The sequence below is a fragment of the Heliangelus exortis genome, chromosome 1, assembly GCF_036169615.1.
Source record: "Heliangelus exortis chromosome 1, bHelExo1.hap1, whole genome shotgun sequence".
Taxonomy (NCBI): domain Eukaryota; kingdom Metazoa; phylum Chordata; class Aves; order Apodiformes; family Trochilidae; genus Heliangelus; species Heliangelus exortis.
This window is the reverse complement of record NC_092422.1, coordinates 39,401,363-39,426,126: the sequence shown is the minus strand read 5'-3', so window position 1 is coordinate 39,426,126 and position 24,764 is coordinate 39,401,363. Positions and strand designations below refer to the sequence as shown.

The following is a 24,764-nucleotide window of genomic DNA, read 5'->3' as shown; positions in this document are numbered from 1 at the left end:
AGCAACAAATCTCTGGAAGTTGGCAGGTTTGGCTAGGAAAGCTAGGCCATGTGCATGCCTTGTTCTTCTAGATTTCCTTTTTCAGTCTCTGTGGGTGATTGTTGGAACTGGGATATGATCTTCTAGACAGATCACTGGACTATCTAGTAAGTCCATTTAGATGTCATATATAACTGTGTAGCTAAGAAAATTATGTTAGGTGGAATGTAGTGAAGATGTATCAAAAAGAGTTTCTATACACATTCCCTCCACCACTTTCAAAGTAGACAACGCATTATTTACATTTTTAAAAAATAATGAGGTTTAATATATGCTTAATTTGTGTAGGTAGTCTGCCCTACACATAATGGTGATTTTGGATACATTGGAGAATGGGAAGAAACATCAACCATGCATCAACTTAACTTTTCATTTTTGGCATTTCTAAAGAATCTATTGATGTAAAATACTAAAATAAGTGAATTAAAGTAAACAAACCAAATCAGAATGATCTATAATTCACCAGAGGGAAAAAACTCATTTTTGACGTAATATTGAAATAAAAAAACATTATTAGCAGTGACATAGCGGGATGGAATGGGATGCCATATTTAAAGCCTGGCTCCAGATAAAGCCATACTGTATTAAAAACAAATCTGGAACCTGAGCGTGTTCACTACAATTATCATTATCCAGCCTCCATAACATCTGACCTTCCCTAAAGGGAAATATTTTCTTTTTGTTAATGTCCTGTGTTGCACTGCATTTCCCATTGTCATTGGCAGCATATTGATTTAATATCAGGTTAGAGGATTAGCCATAGCAAATGCAAGTTGGACATACTGTATTTTGTATAATCTTTTACAGCTGATCCACTGGGAGAATTAATAGAATTTCATGCAACTCTGAAATTGCCATTCCTGTTCCAAGGGGCACTGATGATTTTTCGATGCTGTACTTTTTAGTTGTTTTTCTCACCTCCTTCTGCATCAAATACAGAGAGATATTGAATGTTTCCAGTATTTTTGCATTAGAGCTGTCATTGGCAGTAACAGCTCTTTTGCATATGCATCAGTTTGGCTCTGGTGCAGATTTTTTTTCACATTGGACGCCTACTGATGTGCACTGATTTAACTTCTAAAAATGAAACTTAATTTTGTGTAGCTTATAAGTAGTCCCTAGTGGGTCTTGGCTCCAAAAAGCTAGTATTTTTCAGACACAACCAGCAGCAATAGGTAATGTATTACCATTAGCTACGTTACCAGCAAGTATTAAAAAAAAAAAGTTTGGGGGAGGAAGTGCGGTGTAGAAATTCAACAGAAAATGTAATATGCTTTTAGCAGCTTTGTACTTTACAGCAATTCTTAATATAAAATTACATACATCAGTGTTACACTCTAGCATTATTCTCCATGTTTATTCATAATGATTGTTTCATATTTAAAGAACACCAAAATATTGTGTTTTGTCAGCCAAGGACAATAATAGTTTAATAGTAATTTATTTTAAACTGCTACTGATAATACAACCAATCAACACATTAAGTGGTGCCAACACTGGCATCTTGCTAAATAATCTCTAGGCTTTGCACTGAGAGTACATCTTTCAAAGATAAGTCAACAAGAGCAATCAGAGCAGAAAATTAGAATTTGGTATCTTAGAATTAAAATACAGCTAAACGAAAGTTTTAATTGGGGTGATCTAAAAGGGCACTTGATGTAATGATCTCTTTCATTTGTTACTAATTGTTTGTTCCTGATGAAGAAGAAACATGTACATGAATGTACTTGAATGGAGTAAAGATGGTAGTTGCTTTAGCAGCATGATTTTATTGTTAAATAAGATGGATTGTAAGAATTTGGGAGGAGGGTGTCTGCAGGCTTAAACTTATTTGACAATGCACTTTTCATCAACAAATACTTTTCAAGTAATTCCGCTTGATGTGTTCTATTAGTGACTTGGATGAATCATATGTTCCAGTAAGTGATGAATTGGAGGTAAAAATATTATAGAATTTAAGTGTAAGTCAGAAGCAGATATTGACAAAAAAACTCCTGCTTCAATTTCTCCCACTATTTCACATGTATCCTGAACAGAAAACAGTTTATGATGGTTGTAAATGTAGGAGAATACGACAGGGAAGGCAACAGAATTCAGGTGGCTATTAACTTTTTTAAAAATAGATTGGAAAGGTTTTAAAAGTATTTCAAGCTGTGTTTTACTCTTGATGCGTCTGCAGAGCTTGATATTTAGCTTTATGTGGGTTTCTTTAGCAGTCATCCAGGTTTAACATTCAAAATAATGTTGTGTTTTAGATATTTTAGAATAGTATTTGGTTCTTTTTAAAAAAGCTGCAGGTACTTCAGTAATATTTGTAACACATTTGTTGTGTTATCATTGTTAGATATTTTCAAATGTGGTTCTATGCTTATGTAGTGTATATTATTTTGGTGACCATCTGGGCCTTGCCATTGAAAGATGATGAGTTCTTTCAGCTCCTGTGGACTTTAATAGATTGACATGTAACAGAGCTACAAAGCATTAAGCTCTGAATGAGGCAACTTGAGACAACAATTTGGTTAAAAATGAGAGTACTGAAAATAGCAAGCTCTGAAAGCACCGATGAACAAGGAGTTTGAAGGACATCAATTTCAAAACAGTCAACGACACTACACTGGGAAAACTAGTGGGATAAATGTACAGGCTAACACCAATGAAAAATACTTTTTCCGTTTCCTAAGTATCATCATGCTGCCTTTTTTCCCGTTCCTTTTTTGGAGATATTTCAGACAATTTCAGTGAAGAAAACATGCAGCCCAGAATCCGCTTTACGAAGTCTGCTGTAACAGTGAGGAAGCTTTTTTGGGAGCGAGGGGACATGATTTTACATCTCCTGTTCTGAAACAGTCTTGAGTATGAGTCTTTTATCCATAAGCTGATGTTTTGCTTTATATCAGTAATTAAATCTCTGTTGAGTCAAAATACCTCTACAGTTAAGGTGTCAGGAGACTTGTCTAGGATACAGAAGAGAGAGGTTCATATCCATGGAGGTTCCTATATGTATATCCATGCTGAATTATCTACTCCAGTATGCTAGCTTCAGGAGAGATTCAGGTGTAGACTTGAAAGCCTGATGGCCAGTCTTCTGCAAAATGGAATCTTTCCTCTTTCCTTGTTCATTTATTTCAACTCTGTTTCCCCTCCTCTATTTCATGCCCAGAGTGTCCTAACTCTCTAGTTATTAGCTGTGCCAGGATCTTCCTGTTTCTATGCAAAAAGGAAGGAACTGTGAACTGTGAAGCTGAAATTCTCAAGAGAAGTTTAGAATAAAATGAATCATTCTTTCCTGACACAGTAACAAAAAACAAAAACAAAAAACAGCAAAAAAAAAGAGTTTATTTCAACCATCTCAGGTGAAGAAATTGAGAGATGATTGTGTTTTGTTCCCTGCTGTGAGATAACAATTGTACAAGGTCTCTGTTTTAAAACAGAGATATCTTACGGCTTTGTCAGTGTTATGTGCTTAACATCCAAATAACTATCTTCCTTGGAAACATTATGAAATTTGAAAATTTTTTAATACAATGAAAGTTAACAGCAAGAAGGAGCAAAATGGCAAGCTTTTAGAAGAGCCTGCCTCCCTTTTGTAATTTCCATTGGCTTGAGTTGTGTTAGAGATTGAATTTGTCATTTTCTGGGTGATGTGATTGTGAGACTGCCAACTCTTTTTCAATGGGACAGCTTTTTGTCATATAGGCTTGTCTCTTTTAACTTTTACAAAAAATAAACCTACCCCTGTAACTTTTTCACATTAGTTATATGCAGAATCAAAGGTGAGCTTGTGTTTTTGGGGAAAAAACAGTCAGGGGAAAACCTGACTCCCAGCTTTTTAAAGGTTTTTGCCCACCTGTTAAAATGAATTCCAGGAAAAATTTCCTTTTGATAACTGGGAGGCTTTGACCCAGTAACTGGATTATTTAATTTGTAAAATCTCACATGACTGATCAAGGGAAAATCATAGAAGTTACTTATTATGTCAGCTGTTCTAACATTCTTCAAACATTTTACAACTTTGTCTTTGAACAGGGTCTACTAAAGGTTGCTATAGACAATGCCAGAGCTCAAGAGAAGCAGGTCCAACTGGAAAAGACAGAGCTGAAGATGGAGCTCTTCAGGGAAAGAGAACTGAGGGAAACACTTGAAAAGCAGTTGGCTGTGGAGCAGAAGAACAGAGGTATCTTAGTTAAGCGGACATAAACGCCTTGTGATTTATTTCCTTAGGAAACCTAACTTTTTATGAAACACCTGTGTTTGATCAAAACTTTTCCCTCTTACCTCATGTTATGTCCAGGCTGACTTCAATGCAGGAAGTTTTACAACATGCCTTATTCTGCATAAGAGTTTTATGAGATTTGGAATAAGCACCCTCCTTTTTCTCAACTTTTTTCTTGGCTATTACTTACTACATCAATAATAAACAACACAATTATAAATACCATAGATGCTGTTAAAAACTTTGTCAGGTTGCAAGCATTATGAAAAAGCATCATTACTTATTGCGAAGACAATTTGTATATAGTTTTAGAATCTGCAAGGTTTTAGGACCTTGGCTATGTTTTGTTTGCTAGGGTCATATATTGCATATTTAAGCAAACTGTGTGCAATAAATGTAAAGATAATAGCAATATATAAGCCCTTTATAATACACAGTAGATCAAATATATGTTTGTAGGAGAAGCATTTAAGGTTCTTCTTGATAAATGAATGGCATTTCATACTTTAACATCATCCCACTGTAAAGCATATACATGTTAAAGATTTTTAAATCATTTCACTGGTAGTAAAGGTAAGGCAATTAACAGTGATTTACATCAACTGTTTGCATTATGAGCATGTTCCCATCTCTCTTTATGGGTCTCTCTTTCTGTATATGTATGTCTTGCCCTTTAATATTGTCTAATTACTTCACAAGGGGCTGTTAACCTTTGGGGCTCACTTGCTGTTTAACACAGACCATGAAAAGTCAGATACGTATTTTTGCAAGTCAGGAGTTATGACTATTCTTTTCCATTTTAATTTTCTGGGAATCAGCTAAATAGGGAATCCCAAGAACACTTGGATTCACAACCAGTATCATTATACCTGTAACTAGCATACTAGCAGTAAGTACACATTGTAATCCTGGTCCATTAAAGGGTAAGACTGTCACATCCTTCTTTTCCCTTTTTTAACTTTTGGAAATAAATTTTTAAAGACAGTTACTATTAAGAATTATCATAGCTGTTCAGTGAATCATCACATTGTCCACAACTATTTTGCTCAGTACAGTTGCAGTACTTACACATTTGAAGTACTTTTGTAAAAGAGCTTGGTTATTCTTTTCATCCTTCTACCTCTGTGTCTCACAAGTGTTCAAATATATAGTTCTTTTTAAAGTTAGGCAAACACATGCACAGTAGAAAACACTGGAGGACACCCATCTAACCTTACTTGAGTTTTGCCATCTGAAAGTTAAGTACATCCTATAAGTTCCCTTTCTGTTCAATACAGAAAAAGATTCATTTATCTTGTTCACAGACAGGTACGTGGACTTAATTACACTGTGAACGCTTCCTTCTCTTCCCTTTAACTCTAGAGAAAATATAGACTGGAATAGACACATAAGTTTTGATTGGGCAAAATTGAGCACAGTGAATTTTACTCAAAGTTATATGTCTAGAAAGAGCATGGGTTAGTCCCTTATTTTGTTCAGCGTACTGACATAATTGACAATGTTATTTTCAGCATGATATATTACCTGGTTTTTTCCCTGTATTCCTCTAATGATGATGTTGCATTGGTAAGAGTATCAGACACAAGAGGACTGGAACTCTTAATGGTGGTATGCAGCAAAGCAAATATAATGCAGATGACTGTATCTGCTAGTGTGTTTCTGTACAAAAGAAAGAAAAGTAATGGATTATTTTAAATGAACAGATCTAAGTAGGAGAGAAAAAATAAGGCCAGATTGTAATTATTGTGAGAATTTACTCTTCAATTAAAGATAGAGGAACACATAGGAGGTTTTAACTAGTAATTGTTCACCAGATTGCAAGTGTAATTTCTAAAAGAAAGTTCTGTATATCTGACCGGAAGTGTGAGCAAGATGGGAGAAGGTTCCTGTTAAGTTAGAGAGATACCATACGAAATACAAATGAAATACACTTAAAAGCTACAGCATATAGACAAGAGTCACTGTGTCACATGCAGGTCAAAACCTATTAGGTCTTCTGCATTAAGCAATATCTATCTCCTGCTTGTCATGTTAACACAAGTGAAAAATCTCCTTTAGTGGATATATCTGAATATTTTTGCCATTAAGCATTAAATTCACGGGTGCTAATCTATGTTCTATAGAATTGCTTGTTTACTATACTGCACTGTTTCTCTCCTTCTTTGTAAATATTCTAATTTGTGATTCCTAAAGCTGTAGGATGTGTCTCATCATTTGGTGAAAGCAGGATAATATGTCTTCTGTGAGCAGCTACACAGGAAGGGCTTGCTAAATCTGGCTCTAACTGCTGTAGTCACATCTACAATGTGTCAGCCATGATGACATTTTAATTCAGAAAGCAACATATGTTTCCTTCTCATTTATTGCAATCACTTTCAAAGTACTTATAATGAAAACATTAAAACTGCAATGATTCAAAATGTATTTAGTTTAGCCTTTGTACATATACTCTTTGGAATTTTGTTCCTTTCTCATTTTGTATAGCACCCACTATTTTACAGGCTAATTAGCTTATACTATCAAAGTCTTGGATGTAAATTATGTAGCTATTGTGACTACACAGCATGTGCTTTTATTCATTTTGTGTCTGAGCAGTTCTGTCTAGCAACACAAAAAATCCAAAATCACCCAAATAGTGGCTATTACTAGCATATAAATTAAAAAGGAATAGCAATAATGGTTCCCTTTAACAGTTTCATTACTAGCACTTTGTGAAAGATACCACCATCACAGAGTGCTGGAAATGGGGATTGTGAACTGGTGTTAGTATATTTTTACTTTTTACAGCATTCAGCCCTAGACATGTACCAGAGATGAATTTGGAGTGAGATAGAGCACTAGGTAGATCTTGGCAGTCAAACCTCCTGTCACGTAGTATCTGGCTTTGGTAGGGAGGATTCTTTTAGTGTGTGTAAAGAATTCTTCAGTGAGTAGTTTAGTAGATATTTTTCTTTAGTTAGGGTCAGGCTCTTAAGGAGAGGGTTATCTAGGAAGATCTTAGGAGAAATAAGCTTCTTACATGCACATCCCTGTAAACCCTGAATGTGCTATGTAAGAAGGACTGGGGTGTGGGGTGGGAGATAATGCTATGCTTTACAACTTCACATGATTTTTTTTAGGGGTTCACTTTGGCTTTTATTGAGTAGAAAAATTGGTTCACCTTATGATTTTCCATCAGCGCCATAACCTATGATATGTTCCTTCAGTTAGGAATCATGCAAGTCTTTTGTGGTTATAAGTAATACAGAAAAGAAAATTGTGGTGAATTTTTGTCCTGTTCTTGCAGTCCTTTTCCTTGTAAAATTTGAACTGAAGAGATAAAAGGAAAACATTTTGTCTAAAGAAGGACCTTCTAATGGTTATATTATACAATGTTACTTCCTTTCTTAATACTTCCCCTCACACCTGACAAAGCAAAGTAATATTTACTTGGCTGAGGGATCCAGGACCATCAAGGATACGCTATGAGTTCTTCAAGGTTACTTGGATTATGGAGCAGGAGCTGACAGACAGCAAGAAAGGAAAAGGGAAAGACAAAGGGAAATGTGGATAAGAAATAAATGTGGGGAAGTTTTCAGACACCAAGGGTTCCAGTGGCTTGCAGAAAATAGCAGCTTGGAGGGGAGTTAGAAAGCCTTCCTTTTCCTAAGGAACAAGGTCCTCAGCAGGCTGGGAGCTGAGCATCTCCTGCATCTCAGGCACCTGAGCAGTGGGATCTCCCTCTTGTGGGAGAGAAGCTGCAGGCAGGCAGGCAGGGAGGCAAGGACTTCATGCCTGTGTGTATACTGTGTGCTATGGGCAATAACAGCATGGCCTAAATCCTGAAAAAATACCCCAGTTCCATAGGCAGAGGTGTATCTGTGTCAGGTGATGCAATAAGTAAATTATATGGCTGGTTTTCTGTTTTGGGCTCTCACAGATACTCTGTTTTAAAAAAAAAATGCAAGTATGCTATAGCTGCATGTCACTGACAGTTTTCAATACCACGGTACAGAACAGTAGCTTTTATTGCATCTTAGTGTGATTCTAGCAAATTTCAAGTAATTGGAAGAAGTATTGTATAATTAATCAATTTGTATGAACTGCTGTGGTTGTAGCATTCCTCAAGACTCTTACCATGTAATCATGTAGTTGTGTTTCAGATCCAAATTTGAGTACACTAATTTTCTTTTTTTCTAGCAATAATTCAAAAAAGGCTAAAGAAGGAAAAGAAGGCAAAGAGGAAATTGCAGGAAGCACTGGAGTTTGAGACTAAACGACGGGAGCAAGCAGAACAGACACTGAAACAGGCAGCTTCAACAGATAGTCTCAGGGTCCTAAATGGTAAGAAGTCAGTTTTTGCTTCTATGTCATTAACTTTCAATTTAAGTCCCAAAAGAAGCTCATTATATTGAAAATTTATAACATGGTGGGAGGGGGAAAAAAAGAGAATCTCTATTCCTTCCTTCATGCAAATGATGCTCCTCTCTTTATTGTTTTGTTACTCAATATAGTATGTGCAAATACACTCACTGGAGAGAATGTTCAGACTAGGACAATTTTATATTATTAGCTTGAGAAGTCAATTTTTTTTTCTTATTCTTTATCTCCCCCTGCTTTTTGCTTGAAAAATCTATTGCTCATTAATCTTCCTAGTCTAACAAAAAATTGTTCTGGCCTCCAGTCATTGTTCAACATTAAAAAAACTGACAAAGGTTGATTGTATTGTAATTCAGCTGTGGAGTAACAGGTTGTAAAAAGGGCTATAAGAATCAAATGAAATATGTGTCAGTCTTACCTTTCTATGTTTCTAGACTCTCTGACCCCAGAGATAGAAGCTGACCGCAGCGGGGGCAGAACAGATGCTGAAAGGACAATACAAGGTAGGAATTTGCAAAAGGCTATAAATCTAGATCTTGCTATATGAGTTTTTCCTCAGCTTTAGACTGCTATTCAAGCATGTAGCCTACCATCTGGGCCACATCAAAACAAGTTCAAACAAGGTCAAGTTCATCTTGCTTGTTTATAAGAGAGAATGCATTCTGTGCTGATAGATTTTCTTTAAATTAATAGGTCATTTCTGTTTATACAGAGCAATTAAAGAAGAATAATTTATTTGAAGCAATACTGGATTGAATCTCAGACATGCTGAATGATTTTTTTTTTTTCCTGTTTTTGCAAATATGTATAGTTAGATTTGAGGCAACAATGATTTTAAAGGTATATTTGAAACATTTCAAAGCTTTTAACTGTACAAACGGCTAAACCTAATGGGCAACATTAAAAACATGATGGGAATTTCATAGCTAATATTCAGTGGCAGTTACTGAAAGGTATGTTTCAATAAGCTACTCTGAGCATTAAAGATAAATAATCTGTTTATTCCCTTCTTGGATTTTTCATTTACCATATCCCGTTATGTTTTAATAAAACAAATTTGCTGAGTAAATTTATATATGAAATACTAAGGAGCTATATTACTTCCCTTGTGAATCTAAATGTTTATGTATGTTTATACTGCAAACACCAATATATTAGTAAAGAGCAAATTTTTAAGATAGTATTTATGTTATGTCTTCTCTTCTCTAGTCAACAGACAGAATCTACCTACATGAATACTAAACAGTAAAAATAGAATAGATTTTCAATTGTAAATGAAGGCACATTTTTCAGAGGCAAGCCTAAAATGATTATATCCAGTAATCACTCTCAATTGCCATTATTTTGCTGTTTGAAGTCAATCATCTTAACAGTATCATTTGGCATCTTCTGTGTGTTACTTAATCACTTTTTCTAACTCCTAAGGAGTTGTTACTGGTGTGCCACAAGGAGGCTGTAACGGAATAAAAAGTCAACAAGCTTCTAATGCACTGACCATGTAAACAAATATAGAAGAGGCAATAAGTTCTTACTTTTAGGTCAAACACATGTATATAAACAAAAATATTTAGAGTGAAAGCAAATTAAAAGTCAGTAATTCTGAAGTTGGAGTATGCCAGAGTAAATGTTGCCTGTAAAGTAGGTAAATCTTACAAAGTTTATTATTCCAGAATCCTACTTTCCTTCCCATAAAATGTGTCTTATTCAAAGCACCATTTGACGTAATTAATTTAGTAAGAATCCAGTAATTATATAATTTAATTATAACTCAGTGATATTGTTTTTTTGTTTGTTTTAAAGACAGGCATGTAATTTCTTAGGAGGCCATTCTGTTACACTGGTCACTGCAGTTATCTGAGCTCTTTGCACACATTAATTACTTTCTCTTCAGAGCATTCCCACAAGGAAGGGAAGTATATAGTATTTCTATTTGAAAGCTGGGATACAAAGAAAGATGAAGGTGACAAATTGCTTAACTTTCAAGTAGCTAGGACCTATTTTTCCAGGATACTTCACATTTTTTACATATGCATTCAGTGTATTTAAAATAACTGTTCCTGTTGAATTCAGTTTTGCTTATAGGCTGAGATACCAAGCTGAATATTTATAAAATCAGCAACACATAATTCCTGAGTATTTTGAAAGTGCATATTCTGAAGGTCTTATCCCAAACTACTTAAGAGAAGCTCTTCAGCTTTTAACCATGATTATCCATTCTTTTCCAGCTATCCTCTGCCTACTTACATTCATTTCATATATTTCCATTTCTGCAACAAATGAAATGAAGGACTTAAAAGCAACATGCTCAGTAATTATTACCTTTCCTTGACTCATCTGCCCAAGGTGGTGCAAGGAAAAATCAACAACCCACAGATTATTATTTAATTAAAGACTGGGGCCTACCATATTCCAGTTGTGACATTGGATCACATTGAAAGGCAACCTTAATTCTGACGTTTTCTGTCTCTACTTTGCAGTCTTAAATCATAATTAAAATAGGGTTGTTGTTTTTTTTTAAGAAAAGGAAACAAGAAGCCAGAAATAGAGTTGCAATTTCCTATCATTTAACATATTCACCTTAACTGTCACACAGCAGTTCAGCACAAATATAACTGTAGGAACTTATTGTCATTGCAGATCAGCTATTACCAAATGACAGACCTCAGAAATAGTTCAAGAACTAGTTAGCAGCAGCTGAATACTGCTAAGTCTCAGGACTCTTTGTGTTCACTTCCAACACTAGAAGGAGGATTCCCTTTCACCATCAACCTCCCTTTTTCTCTGTGCCCCCTGCAGCATCCCCCCTCGTATCTCTGTCTCTCACTTATTCCTGGTTTCTTCATCCTCACTCCAATTCCAGCTTCCATTAATGGCTAATCTCACCCTTTCCTTACTCTACATTGTATTGTGTTTCTTTTTTTCCCTAATTTCCCATTCTGCTGAACTGTATCATGCCACCCTGATTATTCCTTTAATGAAAAGCTCTCTCTCTTCTCAGTAGCCTCCTAGTCCCCTGCTTCTATCTCACCCTTCCTGTTGCCTCCCCTCATGACCAGCCATTTCAAGAGCTTATGCTGCACTGATTCCCCATCACCAGGCTTTTCTCTTTGATACTACATCTCTGTCCACATTCTTTGCTTCCCCTTTCCTCCCCATCAAGCTCACATTCCCTACTGCTTTCAGTATACATTCTGTTTCTTCTTCTGCATCTGCCTGGATATCAGGGAAACAAGCACTGAGAGAAAAACAAAGAAGATTTCTTTGTTCTTACTTCAATATTTAGAATGGTAGTTGATGGCAGGAATGAGGAGAGAGAATTGCAGGGAAAGAACTGCTTTACTCCTGCAGCACTAGGATAAAACATGCTCAGTACAGGTGGGCTTCTTCAAGAGTTTAGTTGCAAAACTCTACAAAAACTTCCCAATGGGTGAAGCTGAGATTTCCCCAACAGTTTTTTTTAAATTTTATCAATAAAGACCCTCTCTTTCCAATTTCATAAAATGTCAGTTAGGTCCTTACATTTCATCTGTAGATGGTATTTTGTATACTCTAGTATGCACTATCGAATAATTATTATATAGAATGGATAATATATTTCATAATAAGGGATATAATACTATCTCTATCATGTTTCAGGTTCTGGAAAAAATTGCTCACTGAGGAAATACTCTTTTCTTACCCCTCTCAAAAGTATATCTGGATATCAGTATCAAAGCATGTCTGGGCAATAGTATCTTTATCCACAATCATTATTTTTTTGCAAGTTGCTGTATTAAGCATGCTCTGCAGGTCTGTAACAAAGCAAACAAAAGTAGGAAAACTGCTGTGTTCTGTGGAATATTTAAATAAAAGCATACTGGTCAACTTGAGGTTACATTTAATGTTGTTACTTTTAACTACCACTTTTGCAAGTAGGGGAGAGAACTAATTAAAACATAATAGCTAATGGCATTTGTCAATAAGTGAGGTATGTTCTGTTCTATTTTTTATCATGTACCACTCCTTCAGATTCATTTTCAGTTCATGTTAAGTCTTTTGTAAAATGGGAGAGGTAATAAAAAGACATATGAATATAAGACTATAAAAAGAAGCAACGAAAATATTTTAGGGTTGGGTTTGGGTTTTTTTAAGCACCGGATAGATAATAGTTTCCTGGAATATCCATAAAATGCTAGCAAATAGCATAATAAATAAACCAATTATGGGTCTCATATTTTTTTAACAGTTTCAAATAGATGCTAAGTTATTAGGAACTGGTGTAGACACTGGTTTAAATGTTTTCTTTCTTGCTTCTGTTTTAAATAATAATAAAGCAGATTATCCTCTTCTCCATACATATTGTAGGTTCACTAGATGCCTATGCCTAGCTCCCAATCCGGTTTCCCAAGACCCCCTCATCCCACACAAAAAGGTACCATACAAAGATAATGTTTGACTTTTATATACTGTTTTGTTATCAGACCTCTTACTAAGCACTAGAACTATGACATTTACTGCCTCTCTTACTTTCTCATTTCCATTCACTTTTTCTTCCCCATCTGGTTACTTACTATTTATTTGTCTGTCTACATTATTAATTATTCTTTTCCTCTTCAAATCCCAAATTCCCAGTTTTCTGTCTCCCAGCAGTTTCCCTCCCAAGTCCTGTACAATCATCTTCATTCCATTTAATCACCACTCTCTTTGTGCATTGTCTAAACTCATCTAAAAATTCTCTACTTATGCACTGTCTTCCCCATTGACCGTTCTTTTCATATGGTGTCCCTGTCATATCTTGCTTTTCCAAAGTGACTCCCAAATTGTTCTGGGCTTTTATCCCAAACAGGAAACTTAACCAAATTCTCTCTCTCTCAGACTGCTGTTTTATTTATCTTATCCATTTCCTTTCTGTTTTCTAGCAATTGCCTCAATCAGTGTCTTTTCTGCTTTCTTCTAGTACATTTCCAACTTCTACATGTCATCGTAATGGCTTCTTATGAAGCCAACTCCATTGTTTTTTGCTAATCTGTCCAGTTCCCATGTATTCTCAGGCATATCTTTTTTCTTTTTTTCCCCAAATGTCTTTTTTTTCCAAGAGAACCATTACACTTTAACTGTCTTTGAAATTTTCCTGTGCTATTCTACTTTCAGTCAATCTTTCCTTTATGAGGCATTCTCCTCCAGTGCAAATTTTGTTCTTTTTCTCCATCAATCAAAATTTCATACCACAATTCCATATTCTGATGCAAATATTTTTTCCCTTCTAGCCTTTTGACTAATGAGTATGTTCTTTTACTCTCCCTGTCTCTTACCAAAATGAGCATATGCTTTCCAAGCCCTTTCCCACCATTTCTTCATGCCTTGTTCTAGTTCTCCCCCTCTGTTGTAGGTTTAGATTAATAGTTAACTGTGGCTTCAGATTATGCTCTCCTGATGTAAGAAAAAGAGCCACTCAGCTATCATACACATAAAAGCTTCCAGGGCTACCTGTCTTTTTCCTTCCCAGAAAGGGCAAGGCAGAAAATGGAGATGTTGAGCAGATTCAGGAATAAAGAAAGAAAGTGAATGCAACTCAGCACACTGACTGCATGGTCCTGTATAAAGTTAACTGTGAGGCCTTTGAAGGCTACTGAGAATGAGATAGAAATTATGATTTAACTTTGCCATACCAAGAACCTAGTGTGTGCACTTTGCTTCTTAAGTACCTAGGGTAAAGCTTCCCTACAGCTGCCCTCCACGTTAACAGAAGTTGCTTGGATGGAGCTTCAGTCATTTGCCTGAAAACCTAAACTAATTTTTTTCTGTGCTGGTTTGAAACTTCTTTCATCTATTTTTCAGCGAGCAAAAATCTGTGTAATCATCTCAGCAAATGATAGACCTTGATTCTTTCTTGCTATGTTTGTCTTTGAAAGGTAGCTATCTGAAGGACTTCCACACTGAAAAGGAACTCTTGGTTGTTCTGTGAAGCTTGTGTGCACAATTCCATTCCTGATGTATAAATCTTGGACAAAAGCATGCGGAAATGTGTGATGATATTTCTTATGAGATCAAAAACTTTATTGGATAAAACCATTATCAAGGCTGTAAACTCAAACATTCAAAAATTAGGAAATGGTAGAATTAAGGTTGTCTTCAGCACCTTTGTTCAACCATCTTTGTATATGCATCAAGATACAATCTTTAATTACATGATTAGATACTGTATTTTTCACACTATCCTTTCTCATTCATTGCCAGGGACAAGGATGTAGTACTATGAATGGATATCTCTCCAATATTTTCTTTATCTTCAGTGCTCAATGTGTGTTCTCATGCTTTATATAATACCTGGGTTTTATATAATACTTTCATCATTAGACATCATGCTTTACAGAGGAGGTGTAAATTATTATCTCAATTTCCTTTATATGTTAAAACTTAATTTTGGCATTTCCTAACAGTTGAGTCTTCTGCTTCATCACTGAATAATGTCCTAGGCAACCATTTCCCAGGGTTTCTTCTAACAAGTAAGCTAAAAAGTCAGAAGTTTCACTCTGAAAGGACATCTGACAACCTTGTGGACTTGATTCTTTAGATTCACAGTGCTAAAGCTAAGAAAGTAACTGATAAACTTTAATTTCTTATTTTAAGTACTGTGGTCTAAAGAACAACCATTTTGCCACAAGGGTTTTACATATATATGTTGACATAAGTAAAGGAAATCTTGGGATGCATTTCATGCTCTTGAGCACAGAGTATTTTGTGTTTCTGTATTTCATTTTTTTCTTGCAGCCTGTATCACTTTTAGCAGTGCCTCCATCGAGTTTTTTTATTCTTGTTTCTTCCTCTTCTCTGGCCTTTTGTATCAGTCCTAGATATCCACTCCCAAATTGTAGAATCTCTTTCTTTCTAATTTTTTATTTCTAATTTAATTTCAGAGTGGCTTCCAGTGCCCTGGTTTCTGTGTTTATATCCGGGTGCTTAACCAGTCTCAGTCACTCCCCCTAGTCCCATTTTCTGTCTTTATTTCCAATTCCAACTGCATCAGACTTCTTGTCCTAATTTCTCTAAATCTTAAGTTTTGTATGAGTTTACGTTTTTAGACTTCAAGAAGATTACTGTTGGCTGCTAATCGTAGATAGGACACATTTTCCAGTGCAAGACTACTCTCAAATTAACTAATGATTTTTTAAAAATAGTTTTCAATATCCTCAAATGACAGGACATCTATTTCTTTTCTGGGGACTTCAGTTCTCTTCGCAGCACATTTAACTAAAATGTCTTTCCTTTAGTCTTTCATTCATTTATTTTGCCCATGAGATTGACTGTGATGACCAACATCAAGTCCATTTCTTTGATCCATTATTCTGTAGAGTCTCTTCAATAATTTCATCTTTCTCCCAGGGCTTCTATCTTGTATCTTCGCATTTCTGTCTGTTCCTCTCTGTGTCTCCCTTCCTCTTATTTGTAAGCAATTCCATTTGCTCCCATAGCTTCTCAAAGGTGAGGTCATCCATCTGTATAATGCCATGTAAACTAATGTTCATATATTCTCTATGAGATTATTTGATTAAACCCAAGAAAAAACAGCATGTGATTTTTTTATACATTTTATCAAGTTTTGTTTTGTTGTTTTTTTTCTTTTGGCCTTTGTTCTCATTAAAACATCCTAGAAATGTTAAATAAATATCAACTTGTAAATTCTACATTTTGATTCAATTGACCCTTGCTCATCAGTTATTCCATTTTTATTGCTGCTTAGTAAGAACTATGGATTTGTTGTTACTCATTATTGCATGTGACTTCTAGCAGAAAGGTGCTTGGGTTTAGTATAGAGTCAGGATTATCAAATGGATTTATCAGGTCATTTTCAGCGTGAATATACATTTTCATTTTCACACGTGACATTCTTTTTTCTCACTGACTCATTTCAGCAGAATTTCAGTTTGGCTTGTACCATCACTTTCCCATTTTCCTTCCACCTCTGTTTCAGCCTCTCCCCCTGCCAAATATGACTTTGAAATCTTTCTTATTACGCCACTTCTTTGAGCTGTGATGCAATGTGTGTGCATGATCTGGAGCTATGTGTCTGCTGCTTGACCAGGTGGCTGAATAGGAGATACATGGATTCTGAGGGATCAGTGACAAGCTAGGAGATATGCATTTTCTGCTGGACATCTTGTTGCTGCCTCTTGGCAGCTGGGCAAATCAAACAGTACATGATGCTTCTCAGCAGCTGATGGGCCAAAACAAATGGTTTTTCAATCTGCAAGAGACCCACAGCCCACCTGTTGTGCAGGCCTGCTATAAAGGTTGAACATTTCAGCAGGGAAAAGAAGTCAGGAGCTGGAAACAAAGCTGTCAGAAGCCTGGAAGGCAAAGGGATTTTTTTTCTAGATATATTGAATAACTGCCCAAGGAAACATCTGCTACTTAGCCAAGCTGTTTATGGAAACAAACAGCTGACAATTCTAGACCCATAGAAATATGAAAAGGTTCTGTGAAGCAGCAATGGCAAAATTGTGAACTGGAGGGGTTTTTTGGAGATAACTTTTCTGTTATTTTTAGGCTACTTAGACTTTTGGGCCATTTAAAAAAACCAAAACCAAACCAAACAACAAAAAACCAAAACAAAACAAAACCCAGCAAATCAACTATTTTCAGCTTAGAAATCAGCTAACAGTAAGAAGGTCTGTCTGTGTTTGTGAAATATGATTTCTTGGAGAGCACGATTTCCAGCAATCTGTCAGATTTTTTGCTTTTTTTTTTTTCGTTTTTTTTTTTTTAATCTGTCTGATTCTCAGGGTTCTTCCTTAAGTTTTCCATTCTTAGGATTTCTGAAGTTCAGTAAGAGAACTGGTTTCATTCTCTACAGCTTTGGTTAACTTCAGGCATAGGACAGGACCATCTCTGTGATGTGACTGCTCTCCGTAGTTTTATTCTAGCACCTCTAGGTAAGAGACCTGATCCGAGCTACCAGAAAAGTGAAAAGGGCAACAGAATGGAGCAAAAGTGACCCACTGGGGGGTGATGTCTGCTGTCCTGTTTCTGTCTTCCTTTGCATACCAGAGTTTGTCAAACAAGTTGATGCACTGGTGAAAATGTATGGACAGCGAATGTTAAATTTTAGAAGCTGAAGTGTTGTGTGTTTTCATTATCGCTCTTCTCTTTTGTCATTCTCAGAAAAAAATATTTTCATATCTAGTGGTGGTGTTCAAGTGGGGAAAGTATTGGAAATGTGGTGTCTAACCCTCAGTGACATTTATTGGAATTATGTTACTAGCTTCCTTTGGTTAGTCCACCTGATTTTATTTTATTTTTGTTCAGTCTTCCTAAAAAAATGTGCTGGTTGCACATTGTTCCTGTTTGCATTAAGACATGATATACTGCTTCATTTTCCTTCTGATTAGTGCCTTAAACTTCAGGTGCTCTTTGCAGTGTATAATGCTTGGTATTAATGTCAGGGTCATGTACTTATTATTCATCTGTACAGTGCCATGCATTTCTATGAAATTATATGCATAATAATAAACAACATTAATCTGTATGCCCCACCTTGAATTTCATTAGTGTTGCAGAAGATATATCTCTAAAAATAGGTTCTCTATTTTTTATACATTTTAGAAAGAGCTGGACTCTCTCCTTGTACACTAATTTAAATATTTTATTTTCCCTAAGAAGAATAAGCCTTACTAGCTTTATCAGTTCACAAGTTTTAAAGACATTTGTTTTAACGACTTTTTGGCTTGTCAGACAACACAGTAGAGTTCAGATTTTAAACCTAGATTGTACATTAGACATTTATTGTGATTTTTCTTTCCGGTTTGTCTGTCTTCTGCTGTTGAAATCTGAATGCAGTATTAAGTATGTTCTCTACCCCACTGCCCAGGAGTTCAGCACTTTGGCAAGTTTTCAACCCAAGCCAATCAATTAAAGACAACATTGATTAACTTAAACAGAAGGTAGTATTGATTGCAGGCAAGAACCTATAAATAGGCAATTGTTTCATAGTGTTCATAGGTCATTGTTAGCTACACCTTTACACTTTAAGGTACATAATCCTGTTATCTATCACCCAAAAAGCAAAGGAAAGGCATAGATTTAATAAACAGTTACATTGCAAAGTATTCTTACAGAGCCTTCTCATCAAACACTTACGCTCTTGCATAAACTTTTCCACATTTTCTTTGAAATTGCTATCTATTGCAATTTACATCTCATTTTATAGCTTTATACATATGAAGCTGCTAGAAATCAAATATGTTCATGGCTTTTCTACAGAAATAAATGATTAATCAATCAGAGGCTTTCTTCCAACATTGTACTTCAGTGCACTTTTAAAGTGACTATGTTTAAAATTAATGACTAAGCATGAAGTGAGTCAAGTGGGAAAATTCAGGACAATAAAAGTATTAAATAAAACACATTGTGTGCCAAAGAGGCTATGAAGACTTCAGATAGAATTGTCTTGAATTACTTTGTTTTTGTTCATCTCTTTCTTCCTCCTCCATGTTCAGACCATTCAAAGAGGAATGGACAGGACGGATGAATTCTTATCTATCAGACTTCCAAAGTCACCCTAGTTGTCTTTCTAGCTGGGAAGGGTGAGACACAGAAAGTCACCATCCTGCCTCTTTTTGTTTCCCATAAGTGCTCTGTTCCCTTCGCCTTCTCCCTCAGAAGGTGACTGGAACCTGAATACACATTTCTAGCATAGTCTCATCTGCCAAAAAAAAAATAAATCACTTTTTCTCTTCCAGAGAAAGAAGTAAAATACTTCGGTTTGTAAACCAGGATGAAAAATTGATTAAAACAGCAACAACAAAAACACTGTTTCAGTGAAATGGTCTTTCTGTAGCCTATTATGAAACAGGTATAAACAAAGTGGATTTTTAGTTCATTCACAGCTGAACTATAATCCTGTGCTTCTTTAGGTTGGTTGAGGACCTACATTTGCTGTCTGTAAGCTGTTTCTCAGTGTTTGCCTTTACACTGTGTAGACAGGTGTCCTTTTTACTTCTTTCTTAGTCACATTTACTACTTTCTAGACAAGTGCTGGAAAGTGTCACCATATCAGCTGTAATGTGTGTCACAAAGACGTTTTTCTTTGTGTTTGTGTCTTAAACTGCTACAGAGATTTAAAAATGCCTGAAGTTTGTTTATCACCTCATTGCAAAGGAACTTAACATGCCAATGTTAGTGTTACATTCCTCTATGAAATCATTAGGACTTTTCCATCAGCAAAGCTCAAATTTTTAGTGGTTTGAGATTTTCTAATATTTGCACTTCCCTTGTTGTGGCTTGTAATGTGAAGCGTGAGGGAGAAAATTTGCATGCCGAAATAACAGTAATAATTTTCAGTTCCACTAGAAGTACTTCAGAGATCTTTAAAGAACTACTAGTACAAACTAGTAGCCAGTAGGTTACTTTATCCACTAAGCACACGTAGGAGAAAATCTGTTAGACAAGGAGATCCATGTCTCCTTACTGAAATGTACTACAGTTTGAGCAGGGAAAAAGAAAAACTCAATCCAGATAGGATTTCAAATCTTGAATTTCAAGTTCATTCAGATTTAAAACATTAAATATGAACTGGGGCCATCATGTTCAGTGACCCTTTTTGACTGTCAGCCTTTACCTGTATTGAAGAAGAAAATTTCCTAGCAAGTCAAGTGAGCTGGTCTGCCAAGGAAGGTGCATCATCAATTTCGCATCTCTTCCCTGCATGTCTGAAACTCTGAAAAGGTTTTCAGAGAGAAGATGCTCTTATCTTTACATTAATTCTTACACTATTTAAAAAGTGATTTGGTTTTCCACAAGAGGATGACTTGTGCCATTTGAGATGCCCCAGGGAATCTGAGACATCTGCATAAGGTTAATCATGTCTGTGGAAGAACCAGGCCCTTCTGGAGCAGCATCTGAAAGCCACACAGTACATATAGAAGGCTGACTGAAGTCATTCTAGATGTTGAATCAAGCCCTTTTTTCTCAGTTGTAACAGCTTTGAGTATACTGCATTCTTAGTTGGGTCATAAGAGCAGCCTGTGCTGGACCTGATGATCTCAGAGGTTCTTTCCAGCCTGAGTGATTCTGTGATTTTTGATGGAAACACACAAACATTCAAGGGATAATTTCTTTAGACCTTGCTCTCCTGTTATCTGTGGACATAGCAATTAGAATGAGAAAGGAAAAAGTGAAGTGTGGAAAAAAATTGGGTGGGGTTTTGGTTAGGTTTGGGTTTTTTGTTTATTTGTGTGTTTGTTTGGGGCTTGGGGGCGGGGGGGTTGTTTTGATCTGATACGTTGTTCCATAGATTTGGCCCTTAGACAAATATAGAGCTGGCCCTGGATATGCCAGGCCAGAACTTTGATAATATGGCTTAGAGTATTTTTGTACCTTCTCTCTTCTTTGAAACATCTTTGCCTTCTATTTCTACAGTATTAAAATTTTTCCATAGATGCTTCCTTTTTTAAAAAAAAAAATCATTTTCACTGTGAAGCTTGCAAAAGTCATCACATGTAGAAATAGCTTAAGAACTAAAGTTGGTCTTCAACAGACATTCAACAGAACTAATTTAAGCATTTATAATTCTTTTCAGTGGCTAGTGTTAATAAGTGTATCGAAACAGAAAACAAAATCAGGAAATAAGTTGAAGATAAGCATGTTTGTGCATAACAGTTCTGAGAAACTGTTTAAGGGCAGATTATTCATGAGAAGACACTAAGTCAGTAAATCCAACAAAATTAGTTAGTGAAAAAATAGTCTCTTAAATTGCTGGGGGTTTTTTTCAGAGGATAATTCAACTATTTAAAACATCACTGCATGAATGTAAGTTTTAGGAAACAAATATTTAATGTTTCGTTCATTCATTTGTTTATTTTGTTTGCAGCCTGTGGTCTGTGTCAGATATATTGTTTTGAGCTGCTTCAGGAGTATCTGAACAGCTAGTAGAAATTTTACCATCTGAATGCAATCTGTAATGGATTTAGATTCCTGATGTGATGCAGAATAAAGCAATTATCTTGATACCATAGAGGATCTAAGAAGCTTGATTGTGGATATGTTGGAAATCTGTGGTAGATCAGGGACTGAACCTAAATCACACAAAAGCTAAAATTTTCATTCTGCCTTTCATGTTTCTGCCTTCCCTTTTATATGTTCCTTCCTGTTGTTTCATTGAGTAGACATTAGATGAAATTTACCCATTTAAATATTTGTGGTGCATTGATGTCCCAGAGCTTCATGCTAACAGAATACATGTAACAATTCATCTGTGCTTGCTCTGTACTTGTTCACACTTATCTGTGACTATCAGGGTAATGTCCAAGTGCATTTTGTGTAAGTCTTGTCAAGTCCTTCCTTTGTTAGACACAGCTTTGAAAACACAGCAACACATGTTGCCTAGCATTATTTGATTATTTATTTTATAGAATTACCCATCACATATCTAGTTGACCCTATATGGTCAGCTTTTGTAAAAAAAGTCCTGCCATATAAGCTCCAGATTCTGTTATTTCTACATAAGTGTCAGCATTTTGGTTACAGTACCTAACATAATGACACCTGGAAGGTTTGAAGCTAAAGAAATGGGAAATAACATTCTGTGATTCTGTGAATGAATTATTGAATCTGTAGGTTCTGCCAGATTCCTAACCCCAAAGCTCCATTGAATTTCTTTCTTGAGCTTCCTGGTATACAGACAGGCTCAATACCTAGCTTTACCTTTCTACTCATGAAGTAGAAGATTAACCAGTATCAGCTTTCTGTACTTCAGGAGCTGAAGACTAAGCATGCATGCATTAGTACATGCTTTTGTTTGAATGTTTTGGTCAAAAAAACAAGTAAGATGTAGCATTTAATTAAACCTTAATTCTCAAATGCAAATCTGTCCCCAAGTATTATATGGGAATAGCAAAAAGCAAATTAATTACCAGCAATTTACATGGAAGAGCATTCAATTCATGAAGTAAACCCATCTTACACCAGCAGTAGTGGTGCAATAGTAATCATAAAACCTTTTTATATGACCGTCCCCACTTATATATGCTATCAAATTTTTCAGATTACTGTCCCCATTCATGACCAAGACAAACAAAAATAAGTAAAGGAATATAGCAAAAAAAAAAAAAAAAAGTCAGTTCCCTTAAAGTGTTGTTTGAGATGAGGGTAACACTATGAGATGTAAGTGACTGCTGGTCAACATTTTCTTCAGTTCATGTGGGAAGTTCTCTGTGTTCATGAACCCACCTTTCTGATCACGTTCCTGATTCAGGTACCATTCCTGATCTCAGCTTTTGCTGTTAGGTTCACCTACAAATCCAGATTTCAAGCTGGCAGTGTTGCAGTGAGTTAGTCCTGTGAACACTGCATGAGGGTCTTAAGCGTGGACAACAGGAGAAAAAGCTATGAGGATTCTTACTCAGAAGCATCACTCCAATTTGAAGCATTTTTGTAAGGAGTAATACACAAGGAGAAGGGTAAGGCAAAACCTGTCAATTTGTGTGTTTCCAGTTGTGACAAGGGATATCTAATGAAGGAACTGAAAAGGAGTGACAATTAAAAGACACAGACTAGTAAAATATATTTTCCATATGGATTTGTTTATATAAAACAGACAGAAGTAAGCTTTAGTAGGTAAGATATGAGGAGGAGAAACATTGTATGAGTTTACAGTTAGACAGAGGAATGGGAAAATGAGGAACACAGTTTTCTTATGAAAATAAATTTAGATGCTGTGTTGTAATGAAGACTTAGAAGTTACACATTTCATGGACAGACAAGATTAAAAGAGCAGTTTATAGTGACTAAGAGGTGTGACTCTCGTGAGTAGAGGGAAAGAGGATGAGGAATGTGAAGGAGAAAGTGGTTAAGAGCTCTGTTTTCCCAACCTGAGATTGGCATAGCAGCTAAACTTCCACACAGAGTTAAAAAAGAAGCCTGAAGTTTTAGGTCAGACAAAAGGGACCAGACCTGGAGTACAAAGGGCTATATCAGCTGTCAACAGGGTGGCTATTTGTGGATTAGACTACTTGGATGTGAAGCATGGAGAAGGAGACAATGGCAGGAAGATCACAGCCCTGAGAAACTAAAACAGAAAGTTGAGGGAGAAGCCAAAAAGCTCAAACTGAGGAAGAATGTGGATGGAGACTAAGACAATCCTAACAAAGGGAGAACAGTATTTGAATACCAAAAACCTTTTATCAAAGGCTAGCATAGAAATGTCTAGGTATGGTATGAAGGTGAGGTATTAAACCCTAGCCATGTTTAATATAAGTTTGCAAAAAAAGCTGACTACCTGCAGAATTTTGCAAGAATTATGCTCATTCAACCATGTGTTTAACTGACAAATTTACAAAATTAGGAACATGGAAGTATTATATGCATGTTAAAGAATAAATGACTATTCAAAGAATGAGAAAGTTTTAACTTCAAGTGGAAGTCTTTCTTTACATTTTCTTTTATCAACTTTCCCTGAAGACAAACTTCTGTTTACACAGTATTATTACAGTATAAGTTCTAGAAGTTTCCTTGAATATTTTTGTTAAACCTCTGTGGTAATTGCACTTGAGAATTTTCTTAATGGTAGTAATCACCCATCAAAAAACGTCAAGCCATGGCCACGTTTTATCTCTCCTTCTTGTATTTAAAGAGAAAAATCTCAATTTCTGTCAGATACTGGAGATTTGCCACCAAAGTGGAAAAATAAAGAAATGAAATTAAATCATTGCACATTAATAAGATGAAAGGTATGTACACAGAAAAGCTTTCGGAGGGCAGTGCCTGGAGTTGGAACTTGGTAAACAGCTGGAAGGCAAAGCACCTGCAAGTTGAATATTACATAAATTATAAATTTAAAATCATATTATATCAGTCTGAGTGGGCCACATAACATTCCATTAACTTTAATTCTGCAACATACTAAGAAATTCAGAGTGTAAATGAGCAAATGTTCTTTTAACAGCCTGTTTTTGTGAAGAGTACCAGTTAGTGATTTTCATTGCTTGTATAAAACTCATTTTTTCACTCGTGTAAGTGTTAAGAATGAGAGCAACTGAAATCGCCTGTATAGTTTGTCAGATGCATGCATTTGTGTTCATATTATGGAAAAGGAAAACTTAACTTTTATGTTATCAGATATGGGAAGGTTTTTATAAACTCTTCTGATAGATCAATCTTTTGCTATAGTATCTTAGAG

At 35.8% G+C, this 24,764-nt stretch overlaps 1 protein-coding gene across 4 annotated transcripts in view; it reads left to right on the top strand.

Annotated features, from left to right (window-relative positions):
* DACH1 (dachshund family transcription factor 1) overlaps nucleotides 1-24,764 on the top strand; it is a 352,846-nt gene that overhangs the window by 308,313 nt on the left and 19,769 nt on the right. For 2 of the 4 annotated variants that reach the window (XM_071740653.1, XM_071740663.1), the window contains exons 8-11: nucleotides 4,066-4,213; nucleotides 8,432-8,575; nucleotides 9,046-9,114; nucleotides 12,956-13,022. In XM_071740653.1, coding sequence (XP_071596754.1) covers nucleotides 4,066-4,213; nucleotides 8,432-8,575; nucleotides 9,046-9,114; nucleotides 12,956-12,978 — 384 coding nt within the window. In that variant the 3' untranslated portion in view covers nucleotides 12,979-13,022. The remainder of the gene's footprint in view (nucleotides 1-4,065; nucleotides 4,214-8,431; nucleotides 8,576-9,045; nucleotides 9,115-12,955; nucleotides 13,023-24,764) is intronic. The other 2 variants (XM_071740635.1, XM_071740642.1) reach the window with 1 other exon arrangement.